This window comes from Cnephaeus nilssonii (assembly GCF_951640355.1).
Source record: "Cnephaeus nilssonii genome assembly, chromosome: 8".
NCBI lineage: Eukaryota > Metazoa > Chordata > Mammalia > Chiroptera > Vespertilionidae > Cnephaeus > Cnephaeus nilssonii.
The window spans coordinates 12562793-12578733 of NC_137079.1; the positions used below are offsets into that span (position 1 = coordinate 12562793).

Below are 15941 nucleotides of genomic sequence, written 5' to 3' on the forward strand. Positions count from 1 at the left end.
GTCCACCAGTTCCTTATGTATACATGCCGGCACTGACCCCTCAGCTCTGGATGGTGGACAAATGGTGGTAATGCAGGTCCCACTCCCTCTGGTTTGGTCTCGGCCGGACCCAGGGACACGGCTTCACCCGGACACAGGGGCACGTGGCCTCACCCGGACCCAGGGGGTGCGTGGCCTCACCTGGACCCAGGTGCGCATAGCTTCACCCGGACCCGGGACCCAGCCTCACCCGGATCCAGGTGCACAGGGCCTCACCCGGACCCGGGATCCAGCTTCACCCAGACCCGGGGGCGCGTGGCCTCACCCGGATCCAGGGGCATGTGGCCTCTCCCAGACCCAGGGTCGCGTGGCCTCACCCGGACCCGGGACCCAGCCTCACCCGGATCCAGGGGCACACGGCCTCACCCGGACCCGGGATATAGCTTCCCCCGGACCCAGGGGCGCGTGGCCTCACCCGGGCCCGGGACCCAGCCTCACCCGGATCCAGGGGCACACGGCCTCTCCCGGACCCGGGATCTAGCTTCCCCGGACCTAGGAGCGCGTGGCCTCACCCGGACCCAGGGGCGCGTGGCCTCTCCCGGGCCTGGGACCCAGCCTCACCAGGATCCAGGGGCACACGGCCTCGCCCGGACCCGGGATCTAGCTTCCCCTGGGCCCAGGGGCACGTGGCCTCACCTGGACCCAGGGGCGCGTGGCCTCTCCGAGACCCAGGGTCGCGTAGCCTCACCCGGATCCAGGGGCGCACGGCCTCACCCGGACCCGGGATCCAGCTTCACCCGGACCCAGTGGCGTGTGGCCTCACCCGGACCCAGGGGCGCGTGGCCTCTCCCAGACCCAGGGTCGCGTGGCCTCACCCGGACCCGGGACCCAGCCTCACCCGGATCCAGGGGCACACAGCCTCACCCGGACCTGGGATCTAGCTTCCCCCAGACCCAGGGGCACGTGGCCTCACCCGGGCCTGGGACCCAGCCTCACCCGGATCCAGGGGCACACGGCCTCGCCCGGACCCGGGATCTAGCTTCCCCCGGATCCAGGGGCGCGTGGCCTCACCCGGACCCGGGACCCAGCCTCACCCGGATCCAGGGGCACACGGCCTCGTCCGGACCTGGGATCTAGCTTCCCCCGGGCCCAGGGGCACGTGGCCTCACCCGGACCCAGGGGCGCGTGGCCTCTCCCAGACCCAGGGTCGCTGGGTCTGTTCTTGTTCATCCATCTATGTTGTTCATTATTTCCCCTAGATGAGTGAGATCATGTGCTATTAGAAATACACTTATAAGAACTGAAAATGAGACAAGCAATAATGGTTATGGTGACAGGAAATGAATCAGTCTGTAGTGAGTTTCTTTCTGGGCCAACAGTTCTTTTGAGACCCAATTTCAATGTCCAACAGTTCCTTATGTGTACATGTCAGCACTGACATTACAGTTCTGGATGGTGGACAAATGGTGGTGATGCAGGTCCGATTCTCTCTGGTTTGGTCCTGGGCAACCTGCAGTGACGCACAGCCGCTAACTGCTAGTATATACCCTCCGTCTTTGCATGAAGATGTGTCAGGCATCAGGGAGCAGGCTGGGGAAGATAATGGAGCCCCGGAGACTCCGCCATTGGGATAGCAACAGGGCTGTGGTGCCTGTGGATTAAGGGACCCAGAGCCCAGAAATGAGCTTGTTCCCTGTGGCGGAGATAGGAGCCCAGCCTGGGTTGTACCATGCTCCTGGGGAGTGTAGTCTGACCTGTGTTCTCCTCTTCATGTTGACTACTCCCGTCTTAGTAGAGTCACGAGGATGCTTTACCCAGGATCTGTGACATCTGCAATGTCTGGTACCTCAAAGTGTTTAAGAGTTGGCTATGAATCTGTTACTAGAACGTTTTAAGTAAATCAGCATGGAGCTGAGTTTATTTCTAGATAGTTTCCCCATTCGTTGACCCTACTTTGAGATAATGTGATAATGGGTGAGTTTTGGATGTCTTTGAGAATTTTTTTGAGACATTTCATGGAATGAATGAAATGAATCACTCTGTCCACACAGACAGGTGGATACTAGTCAGCACAATCAGCACTCCATGGGCCTTGAGCCCTTAGCCTGTGGCCTTCTTTAAAGAACACTAAGGAGACCTAGCCGGTTTGGCTCAGTGGATAGAGCGTCGGCCTGTGGACTGAAGGGTCCTAGGTTTGATTCTGGTCAAGGGCAGGTACCTCGGTTGCAGGCACATCCCCATTGGGGGGTGTGCAGGAGGCAGCTGATCGATGCTTCTCTCATCGATGTTTCTAACTCTCTATCCCTCTCCCTTCCTCTCTGTAAAAAATCACTAAGGAGAAGGTGTCCTGTTTTGGGGAGTTCCTGGCTGGCCCCACAGCCCAGACACAGCTCCTGGGGCATCACTTTTTTTTCACATGATCCCATGGTATCAAAGCAGAGGCGGTACAACAAAACCTAGTCACAATCCTCATCGAGCCAACAATTAGGTAAAGGAGGTTTGCAGCTCCTCCTTGGCAAATACTCTGCTGTTTCAGCTCGGTTTTCAATGCTGGCTTACTTGGTCTTCAAGTTTTTAAACCAACATCGGGTTCCCTCCAACTTACTAGAATAAATAGCAATTCAGTGTATACACAAAGACATTTCAAAATTAAACAAGCTAATTTAAGAGGTTTGCGAGATAACTTGAGCCACTGCCAGAAAGCCCTTTGACTCCTCCCTGCAAGAGGGTAAATAGGGTTGAAGTTGGTAAATATTCACTCACTACACTGTGAAAAATTTCTTAGTTACAGAGAACTGATCACCGATTATTAGAGGCTATGATTTGGTCAGGAAAACAGTGAGGAGCTTCTCACACACAAAAGCCATGTCAGAGAGATTGGTCCACTAAAGGGCAGTGGAAGTGGTGGATCTCAGGGTGGTCCTGGGGTGGTATGCTTCAGGAGCAACTGATCTTTTCTGGAAGGTGCCATGAGGATTGAGCATATGTGAAGGCATTTCCTTTATCTCCTAGGACTTGGCTAGTCACACAGTAAGCCCTAGGCTTCCCTCTGAGTAGTATTAACAATGTCATTATTTCAATTTAGATTGTATTATATTTCGGAGATTTAAAGATTCCCAAATTTTTAAAAAGCCCTGGCTGTTTTTTTTTTGCCCTGGCTGGTTTGGGTCAGTGGATGAGGCATCAGTCTGTGAACTGAAGGGTCCTGGTTCGGTTCCAGTCAGGGGCACATGCTCGGATTGTAGGCTTGATCCCCAGCAGGAGGCAGCGATGATTCTCTCTCATCATTGATGTTTCTATCTTTCTGTCCCTCTCCCTTCCTCTCTGAAATCAATAAAAGTATATATATACACACACACACACACACACACACACTAGAGGCCCTGTGCATGAAATTCGTGCACGGAGGGGGGACGTGTCCCTCAGCCCAGCCTGCACCCTCTCCAATCTGGGACATCCCTCTCACAATCCAGGACTGCTGGCTCCCAACCGATCACCTGCCTGCCTTCCTGATTGCCCCTAACCGCTTCTGCCTGCCAGCCTGATCACCCCCTAACCACTCTGCTGCCAGCCTGATTGAAGCCTAACTGCTCCCCAGCCAGCCTGTTTGGCCCCAACTTCCCTCCTCTGCCGGCCTGGTCACCCCTAACTGCCCTCCCCTGCAGGCCTGGTGCCTCCCAACTGCCCTCCCCTGCTGGCCATCTTGTGTCCACATGGGGGCAGGATCTTTGACCATATGGGGGCAGCTATATTGTGTTGCAGTGATGGTCAATCTGCATATTACTCTTTTATTAGATAGGATAGAGGTCTGGTGCATGGGTGGGGGCTGATAGGTTTGCCCTGAAGGGTGGGGGTTCCCTTGGGTGCATGGGGTGGCCTGAGCGAGGGGCCTGTGGTGGTTTGCAGGCCGGCCACGCCCCCTGGCGACCCAAGCGGAGGCCCTGGTATCTGGAATATATTTACCTTCTACAATTGAAACTTTGTAGCCTGGAGCAAAGCCAAGCTCCGCGGCCAGCAGCGATTTCTGTTGGAGTTAATTCACCTTCTATAATTGAAACTTTGTAGCCTTGAGTGGAGGCTTAGGCTGGCAACAGGATGGCTTCTTTTGTTACCGCGGAAACCCTCCCTCCCGCTCTCAGTGGCCGTAGCCATCTTGGTTGGGTTTATTTGCATATTTGCTCCTGATTGGCTGGTGGGCGTGGTTTAGGCATAGCGAAGGTGCAGTCAATTTGCATATTACTCTATTATTAGGTAGGATATATATTTTAAAACATTTTAAATTAGATAAGTGTGAAATGTAGACTTCGGTTTGTGTGATGCACATGCATACGACATTATTACAAGTTGTATTAAAATTTATTTAAAAAATACATGGTCACATTAGAAAGCCTATTTTACAGTGATAAAGCAGCAACAGTTTTCATTTGTTACAAATTCTAAAAAATAATCCAACTTTATAAGTAAAAAGGAACGCTGATTATCATTACAAACATTTAAATTTAAAATTACCTACTCAACAAACACATCTTTACATTCTCAGAAGTCCAATGTATCTGTTGGTTTTCACAGACACAGAATTTCTCTAGGGTTTTGGGCCCTATCTACAGTTTCTATTGAGTACAATGGTAACAAGAGAAAGCAATAAAATGACTAGGCACCCCTGGTGGACGCAAAGATGAAGAGCCTGTCAACCAGGCATGGGCCAGAGACACCACCCTGTTGGTCACACAAGGTTCTTCATCAACCCAACCTTGGCCCATGCAGTTCCACCCAAGGCTGTCCGTGGCAGTCCAGGGATTTCAGTAAGACACGCCCTATGGTGCCAGTTCCAGGAAGCAGCCGTCCCTCCCATGAGGCACAGAGGTTCCTTCGCCCTGATCATTTACCTTGACGCACTCATGGGGTATTTGGAACTGATATTATGGACCTCAAACTACCTTACTTTCAGGTGAAGTCTTTTACTTCATATCCTCCCCTGACATGCCAAGACCCCACCCAACAGGTAGCTATGGATGCCCATACTTTGCAGGCTGCATGATCCTGGAACCAGCCCAGGGTCCTGGCTCATGATCCCCACGGGGCCCCGGTGGTCAGTGACGGCTCTTTAAGGCCAGAGATTGTGGCAGTGGCTTCGGCCATAGTGAATAAAAGCTACACAGACTGCTCCAGCAAATAGGGTTGCCAACTGGGTTGAGCCATAGCCAAATGCATTTGAAATCAGTAAGACTAAACTGTGTACATATATAAACAATAATGAATGTTACAAAAACCAACAGCCACAACAATAACAGAGAAGGCCTCTTAAAACCCAGAACACAGAAAGCCATGTAAAAATGTTTAAACATAATTATACAAGGAGGGGGAAAAAAAACAACTAACACAGCTAAACAACAAAGGCAAGCAACCTTACTTCTAAGTCTACGTTTAAAAATGACCTGTGCTGGCATCATGTCCTACCTGAACTTTGATACATTTCCCCTTGATGGTTTAGGACATGTTAGAGAATGAAAGTAGAAAATGTACAGAGAAGGCACTATTGTATTTTGGCACTAGTAAAATAAAACCACCAATCCCACCCCTTCAAATCCACACTAATCTTGTTCATTTTAATACTCCATGATGTGCAATCCAATCCTTTAAAATTCTGTGGAAACTGTATTGCTGGTGTTAACTTGAAGCACATCAGGAGAAATCAAGCAGAGAACACTGTGAGCAACCTCACAGGGAAGGGAGCAGTGGGACAGGGCACAACTTTATCACGTGGTTTGTAGTCTCAGAATATGGCCCCGATTTAAGAGGAAAGAAGATAAGGCCGACCTGCTCCCTGCAGCGCTCTCAGCAGTGAAGGGCGATCCCTGTCCCTATTCTCCTTGCTAAGCATTCAGATACGTGTAGAAAACAATTTGATGAATATAGATTCGAATTCAAAATATTGTAACAACCACCTGCAAATTCCCAGGACTTCAATGATATTTTGGCTAATATTTAAAAAAAATTTTTTAAAAAATCTTTTTTTCAGGAAAATTAAGAGGCTCTTGTCTTTTGAAGGAAGACAATTCTGAAATGGATATGTTGCATCAACTATGGCTGGTAATAGTCTAGTTGTATATATATGTATATATATATACACACATACACACATACATATATATATATATCAACATTAGTTTTCCATAATGTACATACCCCAATGATGTTCTGGTCTTAGTTTTTCCTGATACTTGTCTCTGGGGAAAATGTGACTATGCAATGCATTTCAGTATACATCAAAAGCTCTAATATAAGTTTTCTCATAAATAATTTTTAAACTTGAATCTGCATAGCTACCTTGTTAAAGGTAGGGTAGGGGTGACCTTCATATGGCCATTCACAAACCATCTTCTCTTTTAAAAGAGTATACAACAGAGGTGCCATTAGAAGAAGTTTCTCACTGAAAATATCAAGAGAACATATTTCCTAGTGCAAAAAAAAAAAAAAAGTAACTGAAGCTGTTTTTAGGCAATCACAGTTAAGAGGATGTGTATATGTACTTTTTAATTTCTGGAGAGGCTTTCACATAAGTGTGATTAATGACTAGTGAAATCTATAAAACACACTTTGGTAATCCTAAGAAAGGAAAAACAACATTTTGTTCAAAAGGTTATAGTGCAAGTGGAGGAGCAGGGAAGTGGTGCCGGCGTTGGCAGTACCAGCTTTTCCTAGATGTACCAGGACAGAGATGCAGAAAAGGTACCACAGAGACAAGTAAACAGCAACACCCTAATATTCCTACCCCCCTCCATTTCAGATTAGAAAGCACCTGTTGCAATGAACTAGAGTTTAGTGATTTCGTCTTAGGAACATTATAAATACAGCTTTCTTAAAGAATCTATCTATAGAAAATATCATATATATAAAATCACTGTGCATTTCAAAATACTTTAAAACCTAAACATTTTATATAAGCATACCCATCAATACAAAACATTATATTTTCTCTACATCAGTTGGATTTTTTTTTATCCACACAATGGCATTATTTCCAAAGCCCATCATAAACCCAACTGACTTTTACACTCACATTTGAAATACGCAGACATACATATACATACATATATATATATAATATATACACACTCGCACATACAGACACACATTTGAGTCTTCAAAGGAAAAACAAAACAAAACACAGTCACCGACAAAGCATCTTTTCATAAGACATTTGCGTTTGCAAAGTGTTTCAATGTGGAAAAATAATTTTTAACTGAATTCTGCTCCTAAATGAACACCCGGGGCATAATAGTTTTAGCTGCCTCTCACATTCTAAACAAATTTCTTGATTTTGTTACAATGAAAGAGTTAAGTATTCATATAAGAAGTACCTCATGTTCTCTGGGTGAAGGGCCTACTCTAGATTGATAAGGGGATGAAAGAGGTTCTCGTGATATGGCTAGGATAGCAAAGGTCTCCGAGCATCCCTGCAGTCCTTACAAGTCTCCTTTCCCCCTGCCTCTCCAGTGAAACACGCAGCTTGGAAGAGAATTCTCAGCCGCAGATTTTGCCACGAACACCCCGGGGATTGTGGAATGTCAGTACTGAGTTCTATGTCAGGGACACCAGGAGTCTAGCAGCCCAGAACCCAGGCTTTCTACCTGTTTGTTTGATATTTAATCACAACAAAGTCTTGGTTAGACAATTCGGTCACGACTGGCTTTTTAATGGCATCAATACAATAACTGATCTCTTAGAAGGGCTGTCAGAAACGTGTTCCTTGTTTCTGGATGAGGCTGGCCAACTGGTGTGCTTGACAACGCTTGTCCCGGGAATGCAACCCATTATACGTGTATTGAGCCTTTGCTCTCATCTGGTCGACCATTTAATGATTTGAAAGAAAAACAATTCATGAGAAGCAAATCACACTGCAGGTAAATAGTCTACTATTAGAGAACCCTACAAAGTAAAATATAGTATTTAGAGAATCTTACACGTAAAAATAAATTATTTACTCATAGAAAGGTTACTGTCATCTATAGCTTTAATTTGGTTAATTTTTTTAACTTAAAGTTTTAAACAATCATGTATTTAACCAAAATATTTTATTGGCCAACCACTGATAGAATACTGGCGTTCGTATAAATAGCTTTAGTGTGGCCATTTAAAAATAAATGAAATTAAAAGTGCTAAACTATTATGGGGTAGGGGATGAAAAACATCCCTAAATGTTTCTAAAAGAAACAGCCAAATTAGATCTGAACCCCTTGAATCGGGCCAAATGCTCTTTAATATCTGAATAGGCACTTTAAAATTAGAACAGAGGAATTTTCCTGCTTTTATCCCTTCATTTTTTCCTCTTTTGCATGTAGTATAGATAGCATTTGCTACTATATGTAGCCCTCATTTCTAGGACAAGACAAAAATAATGGTAGAAAGAGAGGAGTGAATACTTTGTCTGATAGGGTTAAAACACCTGACTGACTAGTTTTTAAATAATGGAAAGAAGTATGAACCATTCCACCAGCAGTGTGATCTGGGACTCTATTGGCTTATTTTAAGTGACTTTTAAAACAAGGATGCTTGGTATCTACTGACCCACGCATATGTCTAACTCTGATTCTCAAACATATCCTCACCATTGCCACTTACACCAGCTTTCTGGCCATAGCGACCACCTTCCACACAAAGGGTCTCACGTAGATCACACTGCCTGTCTCAAGCCCCTGATTGGGCCGAGCGGGCATATCACTCACAGCAGGTGAAGGCCTGATATGTAAGGACCACTGCTCTCAAAGAAGACCACAGGTCAAAGGGGTGTCGTCTGGTTTGCGCCCTGTGTAGCATGGCGGGTGCAAATCCTCTTATTGGCTAAAGTTTTAGCAAACTGTCACACCTTGTAGAAGAAAACTCTGTACTAAACCCACGGCTGGCATTTGTAAGGTATAGAAAAGGCTCATATCTTATCCCCTCCTCTTACTCTGACCAATGACAGATTCCCAGATGAGGAGCTGCATTTGTAGCCTGTTCTAAGTTGACATTAATGAAATCTAACAAGGAAAAGCAACAGTCATTTCCCTAACAATACCAAGCACATACAAAACACTCTTTGATTCAGTGATTACCTCTATTTCAGTATGTGTACCATATGACCCCAAATCATGACAAACACTGGAAAAATGTCAAGCAGTAACAGTAAAAACACCAACAACTTTTACCATGCGTATTCCCCAACACAGACACACATATACACACATACACACATACACACATGCACACACACTGTCTGGGAGATAGCACTAGGAGAGAGCTCAGGTTTCCCCAGGTAAAATCCACCACCTGAGGAGGTGCTGTCCAGGTGAGTATAAATTAGGGTGAACTATGTCTGCAGCAAACCCATGACAAGCAAGCACGATGATGACATCCTGCCCGTTTGCTCAGTGTAGGATACACACATGAAGACTATGACCTGTTCGGCTCCTACAAGCGTTAGCATTCGCTCGTCTTTTCATTGAGTATGTAAGGTAAACTGAGGTTTCTCTGGTGATGGTCATTTGCTTGAATGGCAGCTTTCTCTTCGGTTGCTGCGTTAATGTTGTCTGAATACGAATCTTCGTCTTCATCTTCATCCCTTGAAGTCCCCTCCAGGCTGTGTCGAATGCCGTAAGTGAAGTAAATCAGGAAACCTTTTAGAGAACAAAGTATCGGTGTTTAGGTGTGTCAGAAAACGACCGTTGGAACATGGACAATTTAATACAAACTCAATAGGGCCTTTTGCCTTCTCTTTCTGTGTCACCGGGAGAGGCCAAGTTCTGTGTCCAGAGCAACTGTTAACAGCCGTGCTGACGGGGATTAGAAGACAATGTTTTAAGGATCCTCCAAAAAATAGTTTATTACTTTTATATATGGACATTCTGCTGGGCTTTAGTGTTGTTGTTTTTAAGGACTGGTTGAGAGTTTTGGGTTGATGTGAAATGCATTATAATTTTCCGCTTTAACATTATGGGAAGTAGGCTACCAATTAGCATTTGGGCATGTCCAATGATCAGGAATGATTCTATTTCCTCTCCTGTCCTCAGAGGTCCAAGGATCCAGCCCTCCCTGTCCTCAGATAAAGGTACTAACATGACCATTTTACAAACACTAAGGCACAAAACTAGGTCACCCAGCTAATCAATGGCAGAGCTGGATTCAAATCCAGAGAATCTGACTCTGTAATTCATGCCTTTATCCAAGGTCAAGTGTATGAGTGTGGGTGTGTGGGGGGGAGGATGGGCAAAATGGACTGAGGTTCATTCTCCCATAAATTCAAATGGGGTTGGTGGCTGAAACTGAAAATAAGTTAATTTACAGCCAAAGCAAACACATACATACATACACCAAAGTGAGTTACATTCATTCTTATTGAGCCAATGGGAGGACTGTCAAAAAGCATCAACCCAAACTCCTCATGCCACCAAAACCAATGCAAATTTAATTCTCATTTCTCACTACTTCAGCTCACATTTTGAAGGTAGTCGGTGTTCAGTGGTTGAGTTACAACAAACGTAAACTCTTAATTTCTACCTCAATCTTCACATAGGAAATTGAAGAAGTCAAAATGAAAAGCAAAGTAGTATAGATATAAATACGCTAACTCGTGTTATTTAATGTTAAATCCCCTACAAGGCTCTAATAAATTTAGATTTCAGAAAAAATATTTACACACACACACACACACACACACACACACACACACACGTGTGTGTATGTAGGTATTGCTACTAGCTCATTCAAAATGTCTCCAAAAATCCGCTGGCTCACTTTGGGATCAGTCTTTGACTGCCATTTGTAAATTAGTTTCTTTGACATTTTGGGGCTTACTTTTTCTTATCTATCAAGTTGGAGGAAATAGAACCTATGGGTTCTACAGGGTTACTTGGAGACTTGAGTTTTTAAAAGGCATCTGAAAGCCTGTGGAAAAGCAAGCACTCAGATGTTCTCAAAATTGGGAAAGGAAGAAATTGGGGGGGGGAAATTTGGAAGCATTACTCCAATCACAGTGCAGAAATCAGAAAGAGAGAGCCAGAGCTGAGAAAGCCAGAATATTAAAAGACCTACCAAGTGCCATCCAAATGCTAAATCTGATCCAAGTCTCCGCGCTCAGCTGGACCATCAAGTAAATGTTCACCAGGATGCTGAACGCTGGCAGAAATGGTAAGAATGGGACCTGAGGGGGAAAACAGCTTCGTAAATACACTCTGAAGTTTGAAAGCACATTCCGACACGGTGGTAACCAATGTGGCACAGTACACACTTGCATTCTGTGTAAGTTTACCGTTTTACGAAAAGGACAACCGGAGTAAAAAAGCACTCTTCTGAAGAGCACTACGGAGATCACTGTTTCCTGCGGCCAAAGCCACAGAGGATGGGTCCAGCCTGCGAACTCCTGTGCCATCGCCGAGATGCAACTGGCTTTACGGCGTGGTTCAGTTCGGGGTTGCAGGTTCCCCTTGGACATCAACAGGACATGCCTCTGTAACCCTGGATGCACACAGCAGCTCGGGGGACACTCCCAGCTGAAACCTGCTCTTAGTTCGAGTGGGACAGGATCATCTCATGTGCAGTGGAAGGGTGTTTTGGTGGGAATAACCTTCCTGAGACGGTCCTGACTTCCTAAAATAAGATATTCTAATTACTCCTTTGATACTATAGATTACTGGACAAGAAATCTGGTTACTATGATGTATAATATTGTGAGAGGAGCATCCTCAAGTTTTTGAAAATGGCAGTAACACAGCCAACGCAGGCAGAATACGTGGGACAAAAAGGAACATCTCAAAGAATTGTGACACTCTTGTTCATTGGCCAACTTCATCGCAAGTGTTTCATTTTGATTTTGAAAAGAAACAACTCATAAAAATTAACGTCCCGGGGAGAATGCGCACGTACCATAAAGGATACTTTATGCTGGTTCTGGGGTTGCCTCCAGATGGTGAAGACGATGGCGATGCAGAGGACGAGAAACAGCACCAGGAGAGCCACGCTCCACGCTTCCCGCCTGGCGATGGCCTGGACCCCGTACGTGGTCAAAATGCTCAGGCCCAACACGAGAAAGGCTGCAAAGGAGATGCGTGTGCGCAACAAAATCAGCAGCCGCACTTCATTCAGATGCCTCAGTTCCAACAGTCCATTTAGATAAGATATCGAGCTCTTTACATATCTACTTGGCCAAATACTCAGATTCTTCCTTTTCCTTGTGGGCAGCAAGGGCTGATCTCACTGAATGAAGCAACGCTACTTGCTCACTCGCGACTGTCTCCTCCTTGGAAGTCAACCTCCGGCCAGCACGACCTCCTGCTTTTCCTGCCCAGGTGCCACCTCGTCTGCTCCTGTCTCAGACTCTACCACGTGGACTGAGGGGCCATAGTCAGGGGTGGATAGTACCCTTGGCCCACTTTCAGCTGTTGCAAACACTACTTGCTAATGTAAACAAATACAATATGACCTGCATCTTTTCTCCCTGTTTCAGAGAGTGACATCGTCCTCCCCACCCCCCGGCCCTGTCTCTGACCATCAAGTCTGCATTAGGGGTCCCTCCGATGTACTCTCAGTGAAACCTGTACCTCTCCTAGCTTGCCACCCATAGTCCTGTGTTGTAAAGCCCAGTGCGTGCACCCATCTCTCTTGATATCCCAAGTGCCCAGCAAAGTTCCAGACACATAGATGATGCTCAACAATGTCGCTGAGAATATAAAAGATTACGTAACTGGGGGTAAGCAGACAGGCTTTTCTAGATTGCCTCCCAGGCTCCTGAGTCCCAGTTCCGTGATTGGCAGGTGTACTTGGCCAAATGCTTTCACACAGGAAGCTCCCTAACAGCTAATGAAATGTACCAATGTTCTCCTTCTAACCCTCTCACCTTATGAATTTCTTCCTGTCCTCTTCATGTACCAAAATATGATACATGTATCCTGCTAATCTAAAGATGATCTCTCACCTGGCTGGCATGGCTCAGTATTTGAGCGTCAACCTGTGAACCAGGAGGTCACGGTTTAATTCCCGGTCAGGGCATATGCCCGGGTTGTGGGCTTGATCCCCAGTAGGGGGTGCGCAGAAGGCAAGCTGATCAATGATTCTCTCTCATCATTGATGTTTCTATCTCTCTCTCCCTCTCCCTTCCTCTCTGAAATCAATAAACTACACATTAAAAAAATAAAAATATAAAAAGTTGATCTCAAGTCTAGTGACCCACTAGATGGACATTTCAGGACTCCAGGAAGTGGCTAATCAGGTCTAGAGTAACACGAGGCCGTGTGTCCTCTCTCACATCCCACTTGCTCCATCTACACACTCCTGCTGGCCCTTTCTAATGCACACAGTGGAGAGGACTTACCCAGGAATCCTACCAGGAAGCTCACGAGAGAAGCCGACTGCTTTGTGGGCAGAGCCGAGGGGCTGAAGAGGGTCTGCAGGCTGAAACCCTGTCCCTGCAGCATGGTGACCTGGGACGCGCTTTCCGAGTCCGCCCCGGCGCATGACTCCAGAGCTTCTTTCTCAGGAGAATATCTGGGCTGCTCGTACGACAGACTGGGCTGGTACCTGTCCCCAAATAAATGTGGGTGTCTTGATTCTCAAAGAGACACTTGGTCCCAATGACACAAGCTCCTGGGACTCTCAGCGAGACATGCGACAGTGCCGCAGCCGGTGCAGCCCCTGAGCGTGCGGAGTCAGAACACAATCCCACTCAGTATGGTATCTGCAGCTACTCTGAATTCCCTTTGATGGCCATTGAATTTATTTATTAGATGCAGAAGAGAGTTACAGTTTCAAATGAGGCAACTGTGATAACGGTGATTTTTACCCAAATATCTGTGCCCCAAGGAGACATTCACGAAAACAGCACAGAAACTCTGGTTAAGTATCAGCGAAGTATAGTATTTTTAAGTGTCTTTACACATTACTAGAGGCCCGGTGCATGAATTCATGCATGGGTGGGGTCCCTCAGCCTGGCCAGTCATTGGGGCTGATTGGGGCGGCGGGAGGTTGGCCGGGGGGAGGGGCCGCAGGAGGTTGGCCGGCCAGCTGGGGAGAGGGACCATGGGAGGTTGGCTGTGGGAGCGCACTGACCACCAGGGGACAACTCCAGCGTTGAGCGTCTGCCCCCTGGTGGTCAGTGTGTGTTATAGCAACCGGTTAACCAGTTGTTTGGTCGTTTGGTCACTCAGGCCTTTATATATATAGATGGAAACCTGCCGTTCACATAGAATTGGGCCAACCCAACTCCTGCTAACTATCAATTGTATTTGATTCTTGGCTAAGGACCAATACTTTATATTGACGTTTGTATGCCCATAGCCTCTCACTCTGAGACTGCTAACTCCTAGGAAGCAGGGAAGGTGAGCTCTCACTTCCTTTACTTCCACACCCTCCAGAACCTTCTCACAGCAAGGACGGCTCACCTGAGGATGAGGACGCAGGCTGCGACCAGAGAGTAGGCCAGGAGAGTGCCGATGGACATCATGTCCACGAGTGCCTTCAGGTCAAAAAGAAACGCCATCACCGCTATGGAGGAACGAAAAGGATGGTGAAGAAACGGCCTCGGATAAAATTCCGTAAAGCTGATAACTGACTGACATTTTTGTTGTTGTTTTAGTACCAATGATAAGTCGAACAAGGTATATAAATTATATTTCTCACAATTAATAGGATGTTTTTTGGATCATATAAACTGCTAACAAAACTTCAAAACCCCTCAGTTATCAGATTGATAGCTACTACTTTGATTATTAAAAACCATCTACTTTGATTACTTTAAAAAATATTGGCCTCAATGTGTTGGTAAGAATCACAGCTAGCCAAAATAAGATGGCCAAGATAGAAGGACATAATTAATTATCCCTACAAGCAATCTGATCTAATTAAAAAATCAAGCACAATAAGATGGGAGTATGAAATAAAAATATTGAAAGAAAAGCCTCTTGTCACAATTATCTTCTTTTAATTAATAATTTTAATATCTTGTTATACTGCCAAATTAAAGAAGGAAGAATAAATTTTTTTTAATTCTGAATATACAGTATATCTATAATATATAAAATTCTGAATATAACTGGGTAAAGTTCTGCTGGAAAAAAGAAAAGTCTTTATGGAGTTAATAAAATGTGTGATCCTTTGCCATGATTTTAAACTACAATATCCTAAGGCACCGTTTAATAATAAAATGGGCTGCAGATTATCTAGTACAACTTTCATTTATGGTGCAGAGATTAGAAAAGAAGTGACTCGACCTTCCAATGTATGCCTAACGAAGCGCCAAATCTATGAGGAAATATATACAAAGTGAAGCTGTTTAGACAAATACTTTGTCTCTGAAAAAAACAACCCATTTCACACAAAATTAAACATGAGCATTCCCTACCCTCATTTCCCAACAATTTAGAGCCTCAACAAAATGACCATTTTTGGTTTGGATTTCTACAACACCTAGACAGTCTATCATTTTATCCCTAAAGCTTGCTAGACTCTCCCTCTCTTGCTTCTTGTAACAGGACCTTTAAGGCCACTGTCTTGATCTGTGGAATACCTGAAAATTTCTGCAATAAAATCTGGCCACAGGCTTTTGACGTGGTTATCATGATATGCCAAAAGGTAAGCTTCTGGGGTTCTTGCACATGATTTAGGAACCAAAACTGATGAAAGGAGAAATGGGTTCCTCATGGGGTGTAGAGACCGAAAGAACAGTGAGGCCCCGGGAAGTGGGTCGTCTGCCATTCTAACGGCAGTGACCACCACAGCCAAGTACCAGTCATCTTGGACATTCCTTAGGCTTAATTAAGAATGGGTGAGCTTTAGCTTTTCAAAAACCCTCTGTCCCTTCACCAATATTCAGCTTAAATCCTGGACAAACAAGGAAATACTACGTAATTATTTTTAATCAATATGTCCAAAATTAAGTAATCATTCTTTAATTAAAATGCTGTGTGTCGGCGATACAATTTTATGTGCTAATC

The 15941-nt window shown here is 45.4% G+C and overlaps 1 protein-coding gene across 2 annotated transcripts in view; it reads right to left on the reverse strand.

Moving 5' to 3' along the window:
- Positions 1–4310: 4310 nt before the first annotated feature.
- The window catches only part of SLC7A2 (solute carrier family 7 member 2), a 30600-nt gene continuing 18969 nt past the window's right edge, over positions 4311–15941 (reverse strand). For both annotated transcript variants that reach the window (XM_079778659.1, XM_079778658.1), the window contains exons 8-12: positions 14391–14493; positions 13325–13530; positions 11881–12047; positions 11050–11158; positions 4311–9635 (exon numbers count right to left, since the gene is read on the reverse strand). In XM_079778659.1, the coding sequence (XP_079634785.1) occupies positions 9439–9635; positions 11050–11158; positions 11881–12047; positions 13325–13530; positions 14391–14493 (782 nt within the window). In that variant the 3' untranslated portion in view covers positions 4311–9438. The remainder of the gene's footprint in view (positions 9636–11049; positions 11159–11880; positions 12048–13324; positions 13531–14390; positions 14494–15941) is intronic.